We start from the raw sequence: 19,671 nt of genomic DNA, 5'->3' as shown, positions 1-19,671 counted from the left end.
TTCTATAGTGATTTAAATCAAATTTACCAAATGTCTTAATTAGATTCCTGAAATTCCAAAAACACTAGGCAAAACAATCAGTTTTGGCAAAAACATGCTAGTTCTGCCCACATCCCCTTCTGCACACCCAGATGCCAAATTGCTTAAAGCTCTAAATAATTGCTCTCTAGATTAAATAAATTAAATTCATTCAATTGCACTCAAATTTTAAGACTTAACTGGACATGCCTTCCCCCATCAAAGTTTTTTTCTTCTTATTTTTTCTTTTTTATTATTCTCCTCCTTTGTTTTCCCCTACCATCCCTTCCCTCCCACCTCCACAACTACACTCCCCCACACCCCCACAGAAGTTGTAAAGCTTTTCAATATAGTGTACTGTACATATCATTGTTACAATGGGTCCACCTGTATCTCTATTTAAACAATTGGTTTTGTCCCTTCCCCTCCCCAAATTAGATAGACATAAAATACAGTGAAAACAGGGGTTATACCGTGGGGGAGGAACATACAAAGCAACAAAAAATCACATGGTACATTATAATTACGTTAGAAACAATAGCAAGAAAGAAAAAACCACTTGTTTCCCTATCTTGGGGTTCATTTTGCTTAACATCATCTTATATGGTCATATGTACATAGCTTTTGTCCTTTTCTGCTTCTCCTACACATGTACTAGTTACTGCAAATAAGGGAAACCATGGGACCTATGTTTCTTTGCACCTGGCTTACTTCACTTAATAGAATTTTCCCAAGCCTTTCCATTTCCTAACAAATGGGGCAGTGCCATTCTTTATGATGGAGGCATAGAATTCCATTGTGTATATATACCACATTTTCTTGATCCATTCATCTACTGAGGGGCATCTGGGTTGGTTCCATATCTTAGCTATGGTAAATAATGCTGCAATAAACATAGTTGTGCTGGTAGCTTTAGTATGATCTTGTTTGTGATCATTTGGGTAAATGTCCAAAAGTGGGATTGCTGGGTCATAGGGGAGCTCTATGTGGAGTCTTTTGAGGAACCTCCATACTTCTTTCCAAAGTGGTTGAACAAGTTTACACTCCCACCAACAGTGCAGTAGGGTTCCCTTCTGTCCACATCCCCTCCAGCATCTGTTGTTATTAGAGTTCTTGATTATAGCCATTCTAACTGAGGTGAGGTGGAATCTCAATGTTGTTTTGATTTGCATTTCTTTTATGGGCATTTCTTCCTGTGTCTATTGGCCATTCTTATTTCCTCTTCAGAGAAGTTTCTCTTTAAGTCTTTAGCCCACTTATTTATTGGGCAGTTGTTTCTTTGAGGATTTGTTGTTGGCATTTAATTTTTTGAGTTCTAAGTATATTTTATTTTTTTTTATTTGTGAACATACTGTACAGAGGGGTTACAATTACATGGGCAGGATAATGCCTACATTTCTTACCAAGCATTGCAGCCTCCTCCTTTGTTTATCCTTCACATCCCTTCCCAGCCTCCCCCCTCCCCCCCCCAGTCCCAATCCTTCCCCCCCCCCCACCAACATTGTAAAGCTCATTTTCGACTTGACAACTTGTACTTCTCATTGTTGCAACAGGTCCACCTGTATCCTTTAACGACTTGTTTTTCCCCATCTCCTCCACAAGTTATACTGACATCAAATATAGTGAAAGCAGGGGTCTAAGTATATTTTAGATATGAGACCCTTGTCCATTTTATGGCTAGTGAAAATCTTCTCCCAATTCGTGGGCTTTCTATTGATCTTGCTAGCTATGTCCTTTGCCATGCAGAAGCTCTGCAGCTTCATGCAGTCCCATTTGTCCAACCTTTCTTTGATTTGTTGTGTTTCTGGGTCTCTATTAAAAAATTTTCGTGTTTTTTTCTTTCATGCATTGTTTTTTTCTTTCATTCATTTGTTTCTAACGCATTTATAAGATTATTTCTTTGTTGCTTTGTATGTCCCTCCCCCACAGTATAACCCCTGCTTTCACTATATTTGATGTCGGTATAATTTGTGGAGGAGATGGGGAAAACAAGTCGTTTAAGGATACAGGTGGACCCGTTGCAACTATGAGAAGTACAAGTTGTCATGTCGAAAACGAACTTTACAACTTTGGTGGGGGGGGGGGTGGGGGGGTAGGGGGGATTGGGTGGGGGGGGCGGCTGGAGGCTGGGAAGAGATGTGAAGGGGAAAAAAAGGAGGAGGCTGCAATGCTTGATAAGAAATGTACTCATTATCTTGCCCATGTAATTGTAACCCCTCTGTACAGTATGTTCACAAAAAATTAAAATTAAGGGCTAGGAAGGTGGCTCAGTGGTAGAGCGCTTGCCTTGCATGCCTGAGGCCCTGGGTTCGATTTCTCAGCACCACATAAGCAAAACGAAAAAGCTGGAAGTGGCGCTGTGGCTCAAGTAGTAGAGCACTAGCCTTGAGCTGAAGAGCTGAGGGACAGCGCCCAGGCCCAGAGTTCAGGCCCCACGACTGGACCCAAAAAAAAAAAAATTAAAATTTAAAAAAAAAAAGAAAATTTCGGCCTTTGCCAAGGAGACCTAGGATTTCTCCTTTTCCTTCCTGTAATGTTTTCAGAGTGTCTGCTTTGACTTTGAGGTCTTTGGTCCATTTGGAGTTGATTCTGGTTCAGGGTGGTATATAAGGATCTAGCTTTACCCTTAAAGTTTATTAGCAGAAAAAAGTAGTACAATTTGATCTGTATTATATACCATTATTAAAATGAAAAATTTAAGTTATCTATATGTCAGAAAGAATCACGTTGGTAAATAGTAAAGTCAGTCATAAAACTGCATACAAATGCTTTCATCATCTAGAAAACAAAAATGCCTTGTTATTTTTTACAAGTATGTAAACCCAATAGTATTACACTATACCTTCTATGGAGATAAGACATATTATTGGGGAAAAAATACCTGTACAAGATGAAAGGACGAGAAATGAAACCGTATGCTTTTCGCCTCAAAGAAACAGGAGAATGCTACAATTAACATTGTTTTTAAATAGTTCATTGGTGCATTTCGAGAATAGCTTTGCTGAGGTCTTTTTGTCACAACAGGAGAGTGGCAGAACCTCCAAATTGAGCCTTCTCTTTATTATGTGGTCTAGCATTGCTCAGTATTTGGTCTCCAGACCAGCAGCATTAGAATCATCTGAGACCTGAACTTGTTAGAAATGCAACTTCTTGAGTCCTTCCCTAGTTGTATTTTGGGGAAACTGGTTTTGTTTGCTTTTGTAGTCCTAGGGATGGAAATCAGGTTATTCATGCTAGGCAAGTGCTCTGCCACTGATATATTTTTTAATTTAATTTAATTTAATTATAAATGTGATGTGCAGAGGAATTACAGTTACATAAGTAAGGTAATGAGTACATTTCTTGTTGAGCATTGTTACCCCCTCCCTCATTTTCTCCTACAAAATTTTCCTCCCCCTGACTTCCACTGAGTTGTGCTCTCAGCCCTGGAATCTGTTTTTAACCAACTGTCCAAGTGATGCTGAGGACTACTAAAATCTGAGAGCCAATGAATTTAAACCTTTAAAGTAAACTGATGACATTTTAATTATACTGCTTTCTAAATAGTTTGTAGAGTCTCTAGAACCACCTGTGTGAGTAGTGAGACCCTGTGGATCTGGATTCTTATTTTGTCTCTCAATCATCTAAGACAGAAGCCCTCTGGACAAGTGAATGTGTTTTACCATGTATGTTCATCTGTAAATGTGTTTCACCCTGTATGTTCTCCTCCATATGTTTATCTGTAAATGCAACTTGCATAAGGAGATAGGACCTAGTGACAACCTAGATCTTAGGCTATATACTTTCATTGGAATTGTCACAAACAACCTGTAGCTTTGGAAATTTCCTATTCTTACTTCTTCATCTTATAGAGAGATGAAAATAATGTGCATCTGGAAAATACCATAGTCAGTGAATACATTTGTAGAGATGCTAGGGAAAATACGTTCTTACATGCATCTGTAGTTGAAATCCCACACTCCTGGGGAAGAGGGTAACCTGGTTGAGGTCCATGAAGGAGAGGGTTGTCATGGCCAAAATGTCACACTGAGTGAAGTGTCCTTTGGTTTTTTAGCCTTCCCAGAGAATCACTGGCATCAGAATATTAACAGATTCAGAATATCATGTTCTTAAGCAAAATTTTCATGACTATGTGGAAAGTGGATTTAGAGCAATTAGAATGCAGTTGCTATGTTTGCCTGTTAAGAAATGTTGACTAAAGTAAAAAAAAGACAAAACTTAAGTGAGATTTATTTTTGGTAAAAAATAGGGGATGATGTAGCTTAAATGGTAGGCCCTGAGTAGCACAAGTCCCTGAGTTCAAAGCCTAATTTATCACCAAAAGTAAATGAAAAGAAAAGTGAAGGAGTTAGGGGAAGGGGAAAAGAAAAGGGAAAGAGAAAGGAAAGGGGAAAGGAAGAAAAAAGAGAAAAACATATCCCATGACCCTGAAAAAAACCCCGTTTAGCTTTTTTTTGTTGACGTTGGTGGTGTTGTTGTTGTTTCTTGACCCTGGGCCCTCAAATAGCTATGTGATAGATCTCCAAACATGATGTAGTATGTAGAATTTTGTGTATTTTTTCTGGGATGGGGTCTATATATCTCAAGATATTTGTAAACGTTTCAGAACCTAAAACAATTCGGAGTCACCCAAATGGGTATTTAAGTGGTTTGCACTCTTCAGCTAATATGAATAAAACTGTGGTCAATATCTTTGGATATATGTTATTTTGCCCATGGGTGTTTGGGAAAATTCTTAGAATGTCATGACTGATTGTGTATTGAGTGATTTTACTAAACAGTCTCAAATTTTTATTCATTGAGATTTCATAAGTCTTCACTACTTATGTGTGAGCGTGAAGGTGCACAACATATATAATGATATTGCTGGGTTTTGACAAACCAGTGATTTGAAAATGGCAACTTGCCTTAGTTTTAATTTTTATAAACTTAATGAATTTTATTAGTTATTTTCTCTTAATTTAAATTTTGTCTTTTCTTTCTGTCCTCCTTATCTTTCCTTCTTTCCCTTCCCTTCCTTTCCTTTCCTTTCCTTTCCTTTCTTTCTTTGCCAGGAGAATTGCTTGTACTCAGAACCCTGTGCTCTCACTTGGCTTTCTCATACAAAACTAAAGCTCTAATACTTGAACCACACCTTCCAGTCTGGTACTTTGCTGGTTAATTGGAGAAGGAGTCTCTTGAGCTCTTCTTCTTTGGGCTGGCTTCATATCTTGATCCTCCAGGTCTTAGCCTCCTGAGTAGCTAGGATAGCAGGTGTGAGCCATTGGCACCCAGCATTTTGTTCATTTCTAAAATAATTTTATTAGCATGTGTTAGTAGTACATGGGGGTTCATTGTGACATTTCCACAAAAGCATACAATGCACTCCATCAGTGTTCATCTCAATAACCCTCATCCCTCTTCCCATGTCTTAGAACAATTTCATCAGGTTTCAATGTTCTATTTTCATATTACTCCTCCCCATTTTCCCTCCAAACTCATTCTGGTACCTGCTCCTTTACAGAGCCTGTTATACTTTCCTATCACTCATTTTGCTGTGTGTATATTAATTGTACCAAGGAGTTTCACTCTAGTATCTTCTATATGCATATATTATATTTTAACCAGAATAACCCCCTCTATTGCTCTCTCCTTCCCTATCCTCCTTGTTAGTATGTCCTCTTCCATTTGGGGTTAGACTGTCTCTATCCCAGGCCCTGCATGTACCTCAGATTATTTTCAATTATGTTCCATCAATAGCATCATCAACATAGATGAAAGAATGTACCATTACTGCTAAGGATGCATTCAAAGAGAGAATTAATTTAATCTGTGTTTTTTCTCAAGCGGTCTTTATGAAGGAAAATTAATGAGACAGATTCTGCTCTACCTGACATATAATCAGTTCCTTTATCCACTTTGCTGTAGACTAGTGGCACAGCCATCACCTCCACCACCACCTCCACCATCAAAAACCCAAGTTAGAAGAATAAATTATTCTAAGCAGATGATAGAAATTTAAATGCAGCTTCAAAACTTAAAGTACAGTCTTGCTTCTTGTTCTGCTTTCTTCTATTCAGAAATAGAATTAAAGTATGATTAAGTCCATCAATAATATAACACAACTCTACTTTTTGTACTAAAGTTAACAGATTTTATAAAGGAGATTTTTTTTTTTGCATTTCACTTATACCTAGGCAATATTTTTTACTTAGGTACAAAATTCAATACTACTATAAATGAATTTGTCTGAGAAAAAAAGACATGAATTAAAACTTGTATATTCACTATTATTTCATCAGTTTAAATAAATATATGGAGAGGTAAAAAATGAAGTTTTTCTAATTATTATATTTAATTAGGAAGAAATGAGGTAATTAGAATCTTCAACTGAAACAAATGTTTCTCAGTTTTTAAACAATTGTTTAATTCATGAAAGACCTGAGGCCTACTATATCACTAATTAATGTTAATGATTTTGCACAGACATTAATTATTGGGAAAAGTTGTTGATATTTAAGGCCTGTAAGAAAATGAAAACTATAAGAGAGAAATTTATTCAATACAGTTGCTTATGACTTAGATATACATACGTTCATGCATACCCAGCTTTCTTTTTCTCCATCTTGCTCTAGCTCAACTCTTCTCCATAGCTAATTATAATCATGTGCTTTCAACAAGCCTAATCCTTGCTGCTTCCTGAAAATAATCATTCCAATCATTCCAGTTTAGGTGAAAACAACACAATGAGTGTATTGCCAGGAAAGATGAGGTTTACTCTAAGGTACAGGTTATATGGTTGATACTCAATACTTGCTATAATTAATTCAGAGCTGTTAAAATAAGTTAGATAACTTCTTCCAGTGTTGAAGCATTATCATTCACATTTTTCTCTAATGGTTTCTACTTTGGAGACAATTTTAAGTTGTTTTTGATAAAACTTACCTGGAAAAAATTATATTAATTGAAGTAAGCCAGGCCCAAAGAAACATAAGTCCCATGGTTTCCCTTATTTGCAATAACTAGTATATGTCTGAGACAAACAGAAATGGTCAGATAAGTTGATGTTAGGTGAAATGAATCCCAAGATAAGGACTCAAATTGTTTTTCTTTCTTGCTATTTTTTCTAACATATTTATAAGATATTTCTTTGTTGCTTTGTATGTCCCTCCCCCACAGTATAACCCCTGCTTTCACTGTATTTGATGTCAGTATAATTTGTGGAGGGGAAGGGAAAAAACAAATCATTTTAATAGGGATACAGGTGGACCCATTGCAGCAATGAGATGTACAAGACGTTATGTCAAAAACGAACTTTACAACTTTGGCGGGGGGGTAGGGGGGTAGATGGGAAGGGGAAACAAAGGAGGACGTAACAATGCTTTGTAAGAAATGTACTCATTACCTTGCCCGTGCAATTGTAACAGTATTTTCACAATAAAAAAACTTACTGATCATATTGATGATATTGTATTTCCAGGAATAAAAATCAGTTGAGAATATCATGTACAAAATTAGCAAAATGAGAAGTTAATCACACCTTATTAGATATTCACTTAAGGTGATTTAATGTTGCTTTTGAATATTCTAAGGCTAAGCAGAGCTTACATTTCAAGTTAAGGCAAACTGGAAAAACAGCAAATTCAGAAAAATAAGTTTTAAAGATGTTACATTCATTTGTGACATTCAGTTTTCTTTTATTTTTTGTATGTTTTTAATTGTAAAAATACTGTACAGAGGGGTTACGGTTACATGAGCAAGGTAATGAGCACACTTCATATCGAGCATTGTTGCCTCCTCCTTTGTTTTTCCCCTACCATCCCTTCCCTCCCACCTCCACAACTACAACCCCCCCCCCCCACCAAAGTTGTAAAGTTCATTTTCAACATAGTGTCTTGTACATCTCATTGCTACAATGGGTTAACCTGTATCCCTATATGAGCATTTTGTTTTTTCCCTTCCCCTCCCCAAATTAGAGAAGTGTATATGCAAGATGCAGGGCCCCAACATCAAATACAGTGAAAACAGGTTATACTGTAGGGGAGGAACATACAAAGGAACAAAAAAATCGCATGGTACTTTATAAATACGTTAGGAACAATAGCAGGAAAGAAAAAACTTTGTGTCCCTATCTTGGGGTTCATTTCACTTAATATCATCGTATATCAGTTTTCTTTCGCTCTTAAAACTCTAATGCTGTTAACAGTGAGAACATGGTGCATCTCAACAGCTTATTAGATCAATTTGGAATCTAAGGATCCTGACTTTCGTGTTTGGCATGTAAAACATGAATTTGAATTAAGGAATATTTATCATGATCCTACAACCTGCAGAAAAAAATACCTATTTGTTTTCTTTAAAAAGCTTACAATTCAATTTGGAAGATCCCAGGAGGGAAAGAATCAGTTCATTGAAATAGTAATTGGTAATAATCAAAAGAGAGTCAACTACCATTGTCACTGAAGCTTTGGCCTGAAAATAAAATAGTGATTATTACTCAGGATTGGGAAAAGTGCCGGGGGAGCTGTGGAGGGGGAAAGAGAGTGGATGAATAGAATTGATGCATACTGCATGCATGTATGGGAATATAGTGAGTACCATTAACATATACAATTAAAATGATTTTTATTAAGTATTTTAAACAAACAGTAAAATGGTCGCTCACATCTGTACAAAATTAACTTTGGGTCATTTCCTCAACATCACCTTGACTCAGACATATACTAGATATTGCAAATAAGGGAAACCATGGGACCTATATTTCTTTGGGCCTGGCTTACTTCACTTATATCGTGGGGAGGGGACATACAAAGCAACATAGAAATCATCTTGTAAATATGTTAGAAACAATTTCATGAAAGGAAAAAATCATTTGAGTACTTATCTTGGGGTTCATTCCCCTAATGTCAACTTATCTGACCTTTTCTGCTTGTCTCAGACATATACTAGTAATTGCAAATAAGGGAAACCATGGGAGTTAGTCAGATTTGTGCTCACTTAGTGATGCAGTAATCTAGCATTCCATCTTTACCGGGGTGAGCCAAGATGTGTTCGTGTGTTTGTGTGTGGGTGTGGTGTGTGTGTTAGGAATGGAACCTAGGATCCCAGTGCTTTGTGGCATGGTAAGGACACATTCTGCTGCTGAACTATAATCTCAGCCCCAGGAGTCAATTTTGGAAAGTATTTGTGACAAGTATTTTTTCTTTCACTGGAGATAAAATTCCACTCATTTTCTCTCACTACTGACAGTTCTAATGCCACATGACCTGTAGGTTGTATGGCCTGAACAGCAGTGCTGTTGAACCTCCTACAGAACTCGTATCTACTTGAGCTCTATTAAAGGTGCAAACATTCATATCACCCAGTATATGAAGTCATAACATGATTCTCATTTGTGAGCACTTTTCTAAGTTCCTTCTAATTCAAAGAAACCAGCATTAGTTCTGTGGCATGTTCTTTTTGTCGTGAGCAAAACAAGAATGCAGAAATAAAACATTCTTCATTGTTGGTAGAATGTCCACACTACTGAAGCCCTAAGATTTTTGTGAAGTTTATGGTAGTCCCTCAAATTTTCATAGTGTTCTTCTTCTGCTTTCCTGAATACATGTGTCTTAATATTGGAAATGTTCTAGGCACTTTTTGCTTGACAAATCAGATTGGTACAGGTGCCATCAAAAAAGTGGGCCATTGTGATGTTGTGTCGGATAGGTAGCTGTTTGAAATATTTTAGGTTAGAGGAGAGAAGTAATATATCCAGGGGCAAGTTTGTAAAGGTTATTTGTGTATGCTCCAAGTAAATACAAATTGTATCTGATTTTCTTTCTTATAAGAATGGATTCTCCAGACCAATATCAAGCTACACACCCTGTACTTGAGATAATGTTTATTTGATCTACCAAAGAGAGTATATCTAGTAAAGCACTGGAACTGTGACTACTATTTGGTTGAGTTTGCAGCAGTTCTTTTTTTTTTTTTTTTAAATACTTGCATTTTATTTCAGGCCAAAGCCCCTCAACTCTGAACTAAATGCCATGACAGTCCCACAACATAGGCCGTAGTAAAAGAGCCCAGAGGCAGGGTGGATGGCCCGAGAGGGGAGAGCCACACACAGAGCAGTACAGAGCCCACGGCTGTCACTCCTACTCCTACCCTACAGTCTCAACTCTCAGTGAAGAGAAATGATGGCAGCAGGAGAGCAGAAGGCCTCATTGTCAAGGCAGGCATGTTGTTCCTCATCACCATCCCCAGAGCCCACTTTTCCAGGCAGAAACAAAGCATTGTGCCCCGCCAGACTGAACATACAGGCTTCCTTGCAACCCAGCTCAGAGGCACTGTGGCAGCTAAAGCCCTGGGGGCTGGGGGGCGGGGGGGGGGGGGGGGGGGGGGGGGGGAGGGGCAGGGAGGAGAGGAGGGGGAGCTGTTACTAAAAGGAAAAGAAATGGATTCAAAAGAAAAAGGAGCCACACAGGTGGCACGTGCCTGCAATCTTAGCTACTCAGGGAGCTGAGATCTGAGGATCACGCTTTGAAGCCAGCCAGGGCAGCAATAAAATAAACTACTAAAAAAGCCGGAAGTGGGACTGTGGCTCAAGTAGTAGAGTGCTAGCTTTGAGCAAAAGCAGCTCAGGGACAGCACCCAGGACCTGAGTTAAAGTCCCAGAACTGTCACACACACAAAAAAAGGAACCCACTTGAACTCCGCAGAACAGATGACCACAGACAGAAGAAGCAGGAACAACCCAACATGGTCTTTTCCAAAACAAAGCCCCTAGCACTGGTCCTGTCCCTCTGTCCGTGGCCAGTTACTTCTCTCAAGAGCCAGGAGCTGCCTCCAGCTCTCAGGTGCCTCAGCCCAGCAGATCTTAGGATATGTGAGGAAGCCCTGCAAGAGGAGTCACAGTGCCAGTTCTGTTCAGTGTTATTAGTGGAGAAAAAGCAAGGGGGGTGGTAGGACAATATTCACTGCCTTGTCCACACAAGGCAGGCAAGGGGCTGGGATGGTGGCTCAGTGGTAGAGCGCTTGCCTTGCATGCATGAGGCCCTGGGTTCGATTCCTCAGCCCCACATAAGCAAAAAGAAAAAAGCCAGAAGTGGCGCTGTGGCTCAAGTGGTAGAGTGCTAGCCTTGAGCTGAAGAGCTGAGGGACAGTGCCCAGGCCTAGAGTTCAGGCCCCACGACCGGCCCAAAAAAAAAAAGAAGGCAGGCAAGAGGCCAGCCTCTCAGAAATAAAGTGCTCCAGGGGCTACAGTAAAAACTGAAGGTAGGGCTGGGAAGGTGGTTTACTGGTAGAGTGCTTACCTTGCATGCATGAAGCCCTCAGTTTGACTCCTCAGTACCACATACACAGAAAAAGCCAGAAATAGCACTGTGGCTCAAGTGGTTGAGTTCTAGCTTTGAGCACAGAGAGGCTCAGGGACAGTGTCCAAGCCCAGAGTTCAAGCCCCAGGACTGGCAAAAAAAAACAACAACCCTGAAGCTAGCCACAACGTGAGTACAGCTACACAAGCATACTGTGGGGACAATATTCAGTATGGCAGCTGAGAATGTGCCACATACAGGTCCCCAAAATCAATTACCTGAGTTGGTAGTGCTCCTGAGCTTATAAACACACCTGAAGAAATTCAGCTCCCAGGAGAGGGAAAATAAAGAGTCAGATTCAGAATCAGTAGCATGTGGGCCCTCCTTGTCTCTTACAAATGCCTGCTCAGCATCTATTCCTATAGAGGAGGCATGAGCAGCAATCACAGCCTACCTCTGTGTACCTGATCTCAGCAAGAGGTGACTGCAAGAAGCTAAGCAGACCAACTTCCCCTCTACCTGCCCTGTGCCCAGTCCCGCCTGGCCTGCATCTTCACCTGGCCACCTCAAAGTAGAACCCAGAACTTGGGGCAGAGCTCACTTTTCCCAAACTGTGTCTAGTGCATCAGGGTCCAAAAGCACAGCATGGTCCCCCACCGTGGTCTTCGAAGGTTGGGGAGTGGAGGGTCCCTTGTCAGATCTTGTGAAATCACAGCATGACGGTGAGGAGAGGGGTGGCAGTGTGGGACTTTCCAAAGATGGAACCTCAGACTCAACCACAGGTGCCCACACTTCTAAATAGTCCTTCTTTTCACTGGGAGGTGGTGAGGGCGAGCTCCTCCTCCCTGATCTTGGAAGAAAGCAGCAATTGTTAGGCTGGTCTCCTTCGGCCAGGTGAGAGGCACTCTGCCTCTCTTCCTGGGCCCAGCCACAGTTGGACATAGCATAGCGAAGAATAGCATCAGACACGTTCATGGAGCTTCGGCCCTGAACACAGGCTTCTATCTCAGGCACGGAGAGCTGGCTTTGCAGGAAGAGGTGCAACCGGCTGTCTGACAGAAGTACTACATTCTGCAGGACCTTCTCCAAGAAGTGCTGCAGACCTTGTCGCTTCTCAATGAACTCATCCGAGCTGCCAAAGAAGGTGGACTTCCCAGGAAGGTCAGGTACAGGCACCAAACCAGCGTTTCTCTGAAGCTGCTTCCTCAGCCACACAAACTCTCGATATCGACGCCGCACACAGGAAGTCTTGGCAGTAAATGCCTTGCTGTTTGTATGGAGGAATATCTTGTAATCCACATAAGAATTCCAGGAGCCCTCATTCTGTATGCGGGGATCTTGAACACGAACAGTGATCACTTCCTCCTGCTCTTGGTTCTCCGACATCCTACTCCAAAAGCCCACTGGAAGAAAACATCTCAGAGCAGTACCAGCATCCCACAGCGACTCTACCAGCGCCCCACCACAGAGCCCTCAAGCAGTTCTTTTTATATCTTCTAAGACATGCCTAGACCGGTGATGTGAATAGGGTTTTAATGGTGGTCCATGACTCCTGTATCCTCTAAATCTTCAAGTGTGAGATTAATTTCTGCTCAAAATTTTACTCAAGATTAGGCCTTCTTTTTATGTCTTTGTCAAGGCATGCCATTTTAGAAGTTTCCACTTGCTACTATGGTAGCTCTTCATTCTGCTGGTTGTGCCAATTACTAAGGATGTCCATTTCACTGACCCATTTAGGATTGAGGAAATGATTAATTACAGGGTAGATCTGGAGTCCTACTGGTATGATTCTGTAGACTGTGATTCAGACCTAGGCCATCTATTACCTGTCCCTCACCCCCATTTACTCTTACTCTAACAGGGATACCAGAAAGATACTTCAAGTATTCACATATCAATGTTTAATTAGATCCCTGCCCCAACAGTCCTCAAAGTGCTCAGCTTTTATATACTTCTTCAGTGTATACATACCTAAATGAATGGCTGTGGATCCCTCTAGTCATGGACTGAAGGAACATGATTGGAGTTACCATAGTATAGTTCTTCCTAATAACTTACGTCTCCATCAGACCAAGAAGCTCTGGCTCCCAAAATGGACTCATATCTAGAAGCTATACAAGCAATATTAGGATATTTATTGGGATATTTGTGCTCAGCAACCTGATCATCTGTCCCAGTTTTCATTTGATTTTACAGACTGAGTGACTTCCTTCTGTTTTCTCCTAGTAATAGCATGTTCCATTAAGTCTATTGCTCTAAATTTGTTGCTCAGCATAATAATCATATAGATCTGGCTTCTGATATATCACTGCCACCTGGTTCCTAGATTATCAGGATCCTAACATTCCTGTTTATATCAATGAGGCCATACTTGTAAAAGCATACCTTATCATCACCACTGCCCAATAGGATTGCCACCATAAAGTATTTTTTGTGACATTGGTTCTACTCTTACCATTGCTACCCTGGTAAGTGGTGCATCTCCCTAGTAGTCCCAATAAATAAAACTCCCCAGTGGACTTTCTTGCCTTATACTATATAGCTACTCTAGCATTTCCATTTTTGCCATAGCAAAGATGGACCATTGTTTTTCCATGTTTGGAAAAGGATGCCTTCTTAAGACCATCCTTGGGAACCTTGTTTTGTCAAGAAGTTACATCCTGTCTCCTGGAAGATTGTTCTCAAATCAATAAACTCTCCCTTACGTAACTCATACCAGTACATGGTAGATGAGAGCTGCAGCTTTTTTGAGGTAAGAGTCCCTTTCTTCCTTTATCAGACCAGCACTTCCTTGGCCAAGCCATGATGAATCTTAACTATAGTTCTTGGCCTAATGACAAGGGTGATGAGAGCAGATCCTGGGAAGAAGGGAAAGATATGTTGTCATCTGCAGTAAAAACACTGAAAACATATAATAATGTGTTTGTATGTATATATGTATATAAAAGGGAGTTAAAATGAAATAGTCACAAATTCAGAATCTTGGTAAGTGATATTAACAGCCTGTCTCTAATCATTAAGGATCAAATAAACAAAAAACTAAAATGAAATGTGGATTTGAACGGTATAACATATTATGTATAATAATTGCATAATATATGCTTATTATAATTATAATAAAATATCACAAGAAAAGAAAATTTGCATTGATAAAACTTGCCTAAATCACTAATGACCAAAAAAGGCCTCTACATCATCTTCAAGCAACTGGGGAGAATGAACCTTGTACAGGAAACTGGAAGCAGAGGGTTTAGGGGGGAAAGAAGGATTTAAGATGTTGGTCAGATCAAGCTAGCTGGCTCCATCTCTTGTATCAGGTTTCTATTCTTTCTTAACCAAGATCATAAACTTGACATAACAGATGTAGTTATTTTTGAAAGTTTATATTCTTGGGAGTGCTGCTACCACTAAACTAAAGTCCTGGCAGTGTTCTTCAGTGTTCCTCGTCCTTCATCTCAAGAAGATAAGTCTCTTTATAAGACTTCTGACATTCACATTTTATTGTCAGTTTATCTCCTTTCAGTTACTCTTTTTTCATATTTATTTTTTATTTTTATTGTTTTCATTGTAAAAATTCTGTACAGAGGGGTTACAGTTACACGAGTAAGGTGATGAGCACATTTCCTATCAGCATTGTTACCTCCTCCTTTGTTTTTCCCCTACCATCCCTTCCCTCCCCACCTCCCCAACTCCTCTCTCCCCACCCACGAAGTTGCAAAGTTGGTTTTCAACATAGTGTCTTGTACCTCTCATTGTTACACTGGGTCAACCTCTATCCTTATTTCAGCATTTTGTTATTTCCCTTCTGCTCCCTAAATTAGAAAAATGTATATACAAGGTGCAGGGCACCGGAATCAAATACAGTGAAAACAGGGGTTATACTGTGGGGGAGGGACATACAAAAGAAACAAAAAAACACATAGTACATTATAAATATGTTTAAAACAATAGCAAGAAAGAAAAAAATTCTTGTTTCCCTATCTTGGGGCTCATTTCACTTGACATCATCTTGGGAGAAGATCTTCACTAGTGATACAATGTATAAGAGTCTCATACCTAAAATATACTTGGAACTCAAAAAATTAACCCCCCAACAACAAATCCTCAAAGAAACAACTGCCCGATAAATAAGTTGGCTAAAGACATAAAGAGAAACATCTCTGAAGAGGGAATAAGAATGACCAATAGACACATGAAGAAATGCTCAATTCCTCTGGCCATAAAAGAAATACAATCAAAACAACATTGAGATTCTACCTCACCCCAGTTAGAATGGCTATAATCAAGAAATTTTTCCTATTTCTTAAATGTCTGAGTTATATCATCGGTTGGTATATTCCTTTCCATCTATACACCATCCCATTTCACTAGCTGTGAAAGGGGTGTGTGTTTTGTGTGTATGTGTGTATGTGTAATGTGTGTCTGCCAATCAGTCCTGGGGCTTGAACTCAGAGCCTGGGCACTGTCCCTAAGATTTATTTTTATATTTGCAGTGTGGGTTCCTTTTCAGTGCTTGGGATGGAGCCTGTGGCTTCACAAATGTTAGATAAATGTTTTACATAGCTATAGTCGCATATGAGGATCCTATATGAGGATATTGTAAAGAATTTAGCTTAGAAGCCTTAAAGTTACCTGATCCTTTCTCTGTTTTTTATTTGATTATAACTATAATATTTCAAAAAGAATTTAATGCGGAAGCTTCCTTTAAGGTAAACATTGAAGTCTTTAAAAATGACTATATTTTTTTCTTTTTCTTTTTTGAGACAGGTGTTTGCTATATAGCCCAGGCTGGCCTCAACTTCATGATCCTCCTGACTTAACTTCCTGAATGCTGGGATTACAGGTGTGCATCACCATACTCAGCTTAAACATGTTCCTTAAACCCTGGATTTTAAGATACAGCATACATTTTAAAGAGGAAGAAAAGCTATATAAATGGTGTGGAGAGGTGAGTTTGTGCATTTTCATGCTGCATTACAGTGCACACATGCAGGCACGTGCATGTGCACCCTATGTGTGGTTTGTTTTTATTTTTTGGTAACAGCCCTGGAGTTTGAACTCAGGGACAGGCACTTTCCCTGAGCTTTTGTGTTCAAGGATAGCTCTCTGCCACTTGAGCCACAACTCCACTTCTGGCTTGTTTGGTGCTTAATTGGAGATAAGAGTCTCACAAAGTTTTCTGCCCCCATTGGCTTCAAATTCTAATCCTCAGATCTCAGCCTCCTGAGTCACTAGGATTACCGAGTTGAGCCACCAGTGCCTGGCAATTTGCTAGGTGTTAACACATATACATTATGTGCATCTACATCTATGTGCATGTGGATGTGTACACCTGTGTGCCTGTGTTGGTGAGACTGTATGTAAGCATGCATTGGCATATGTATGCATGCATTTGTGTAGTATATAGTTTCCATGAGGATGCCAATCCTGAATGGTTGCCCTATAATGACTTGGATGATTTCTGAAAGACTGACTAAAGGATAATATTTTTTAAAGAAAATTCATAAGACTACAGATTATCTCTTGCCTAGCACAGTCAAGGCTCTGGGTTCAATATCCAGCACTGAGGGAGAAAAAGAAAAAGTAAGTTTAGACTTTCAGAGAGTATTAATGGACTTTAAATGTAAGTATATTTTAAGCTGTGTGTATGTTAGCACAAGCCCTATCATTTTCTCCAAAGGTTCCATTCATTTACAAAACTGAAAAGGGTTTGGGTTATTTGAGCCAATGATTTTCAAGTAGCATAGTCTTCAAAGTTCTGGTAAAATACAAGAGTAAAATTATCCTATATATAACCCTTTGAATCTGGTTTCCTTCTCTTAGAAAGTTACATTTGAGGTTTGTCCATATTGTACATTTTGTGTGTGAGTGTGTGTGTGTGTGTGCGCATGTGCTGATTCTGGGGCTTGAATTTAGGGCCTGGGCACTACCCCTGACCTTCTTAAAAAAAAAAACTAAGGCAGCAAAAAAGCCTAGTGCTCTACCATTTGAGCCATAGCTCCACTTTCAGGTTTTGGAGGTATTTGACTGGAGATAAGAATCTCATGGACATTCCTCCTTTGAACAGCAATCCTCAGATCTCAGCCTCCTAAGTAGCTAGGATTACAGGTGTGAGCCACTGGAACCCAGCCAGTTGTACATTTCATCAAGAAGTAGCAGAGTTTATTCATTTCCCTGTTGAAGGAAATGTGGCTTGTTTCCAGGTTGGTACTACTGTGAGTAAAGCAGGGATGGTGTGGGGACACAAATGTTCCTCTGCCAGTGACAAAGCAAATATATATGAGCAGGATTACTGCGTCATATAATAAATATATTTGTAACCTAATAAGAAAATTAAAAACTGTTTTCTTTTAAATTACTTTTATTGTATAATATTGGTATAAAGGTTTTCATTAGGATGATTCCATATGTGCATATCATGTATTTTGATCGTATTCATGTGTGGATTAGTCTTTTTCATCCTCCTAGTGAACTATTTTTTACAATGGCTATATGTTTTTACATTGTCATTAGCAATGTATATTAGGTTTCATATCTGTGTCAGTATGTGTACTGTCAATATGTTATATATTAGCCATTTTAATAGGTGTGGTGGTATGTCATTTTGGTTTCAAATTTATTTCCCTAACTAAGAATAGTGATTATATTTTATAGGTTTAATTTGTATCCACATAGTTTCTTTGGTAAGGTGTCTCTCCAAACTCTGAAAATTTTTGAGAGACTGTATGGCCTTTTTGTTTGAACTTTTTGAGTACATTGCACTTTCTGTATATAATTACTTTCTCAAATATTTGATTTGCAATTATTTTTCCACTCTATGCCTTTTCTTCATTCTCTTAATGGTGTCTTATAAAACAAGAGTTATTAATTTTTACAAAATCTTACTCAAATTTTTATTTTATGAGTCATACTTTTGGTTTGCAATGAGGAGCTCATTGTATAAACTAAGATCATGATATTTTTCTGTTTCATCTCAAATTTTATTTTTATATTAAATATGTGATCTATTTTCAATTTAAATGTATAATTGACATAAAATATATATATTAATCAAATATCATTGGGTGTGTTAATACAAATACACACTGTGTAATATCCAAATTAGGGTAAGAGGTTCATCTTCCAATTTTATCATTCTTTGTGGTGACTACATTCAAAATTATTTCTTCTAGATTTTTTAAAAATATATACCACATGCTAGGTGTTGGTGGCTCACATCTGTAATCCTAGCTACTCAGGAGGCTGAGATCTGAGGATTACAGTGCAAAGCCAGACCAAGCAGTAAAGTCCATGAGACTCTTATCTCTGACGAACCACCAGAAAACCAAAAATGAAGCTTTGACTCAAAGTGGTAGAACACTAGCCTTGAGCAGAAAATCTCAGGGACAGCACCCAGGCCCTGAGTTCAAGCCCATGATTGATTGTATATACAAGATTACACATAAAATTTGACATAAAATGTCATTTAAGTGTGAGGTAAAGAATAGGTTCACATTTATGAATAATTTTCAATTCTTTGAACACTATATATATATATATATATATACATATATATATATATATATATATATATATATATTACCAGACTCGCTTTATTCTTTTGAATGACTGGTCCATTAATTTATCATATTTGAGTGGAGCTATTTCTTTTAAAAATATATTTTATTGTTATTTAGAAGTGACATATAGAGGGGTTACAGTTACATAATTAAGATAAACAGTATGCTTCTTTTTGAACCATGTCACTCCTTTCCTCACTCTCTCATTTTTTTCCTCCCATACCCACCCACATGTTTTATAGTTCATTTTCCACATAGTGTCTAGTGAGTGTCACTGCTATATTTGTTCATGTTTTGTCCCTCTTTTTCTGTGTCCCCCTTACCCTCCCAAAGACTAATAAACTAACAAGACAAAAAGAAAAAAACAACAAATAGAGGAACTACCACAAAAAAAAATCTCTTGTTTCTATTTCTTGGAGTTCATTTCGTAAAATCTTATTTTATATGATATGCACATAGCTATCAAGCCTTTGTGATCTGCTCCTCTTGTCTCACTGTTTGATTGTCTAGAGATCTATATAACTTACCATCTCCCAGTGTTTTTTTACCATCCAGTTTACTTGTAGATTTATAGGCACATTCTGATTACCACTAATTCTTTGGGTCTGGCTTACTTCGCTTAATTTTTTTTCCAGGTCTTCCCATTTCCTTACTAATGGTGCAGCATCATTCTTTCTGATGGAAGAGTAGAAATCTATTGTGTATGTATACAACACATTTTCTTGATCCATTTGTCCACTGAGGAGAATCTGAATTGATTCCATATCTTGGCTATGGTAAACAATGTTGCAATGAACATGATCGTGCTGGTAGCTTTA

General features: G+C 38.7%; 1 protein-coding gene across 1 annotated transcript; it reads right to left on the bottom strand.

Annotated features, from left to right (window-relative positions):
• Window positions 1-11,567: 11,567 nt before the first annotated feature.
• Window positions 11,568-12,761, bottom strand: LOC122111725 (sorting nexin-11-like). Its single transcript, XM_042684459.1, has one exon. It carries the CDS (start codon window positions 12,678-12,680, stop codon window positions 11,892-11,894), a length of 789 nt encoding a protein of 262 aa, XP_042540393.1. The 5' UTR covers window positions 12,681-12,761; the 3' UTR covers window positions 11,568-11,891.
• Window positions 12,762-19,671: the final 6,910 nt, after the last annotated feature.

This window comes from Dipodomys spectabilis, unplaced genomic scaffold, assembly GCF_019054845.1.
Source record: "Dipodomys spectabilis isolate Male_0828 unplaced genomic scaffold, ASM1905484v1 ptg000087l, whole genome shotgun sequence".
Lineage (NCBI taxonomy): Eukaryota > Metazoa > Chordata > Mammalia > Rodentia > Heteromyidae > Dipodomys > Dipodomys spectabilis.
The sequence above is the reverse complement of the archived record's forward strand: the minus strand, read 5'-3'. Positions and strand labels throughout refer to the sequence as shown.

What these genes read in the sequence shown, in the direction of transcription:
- LOC122111725 (XM_042684459.1), bottom strand. Translation starts at nt 12,680, where the DNA reads ATGTCGGAGAACCAAGAGCAGGAGGAAGTGATCACTGTTCGTGTTCAA.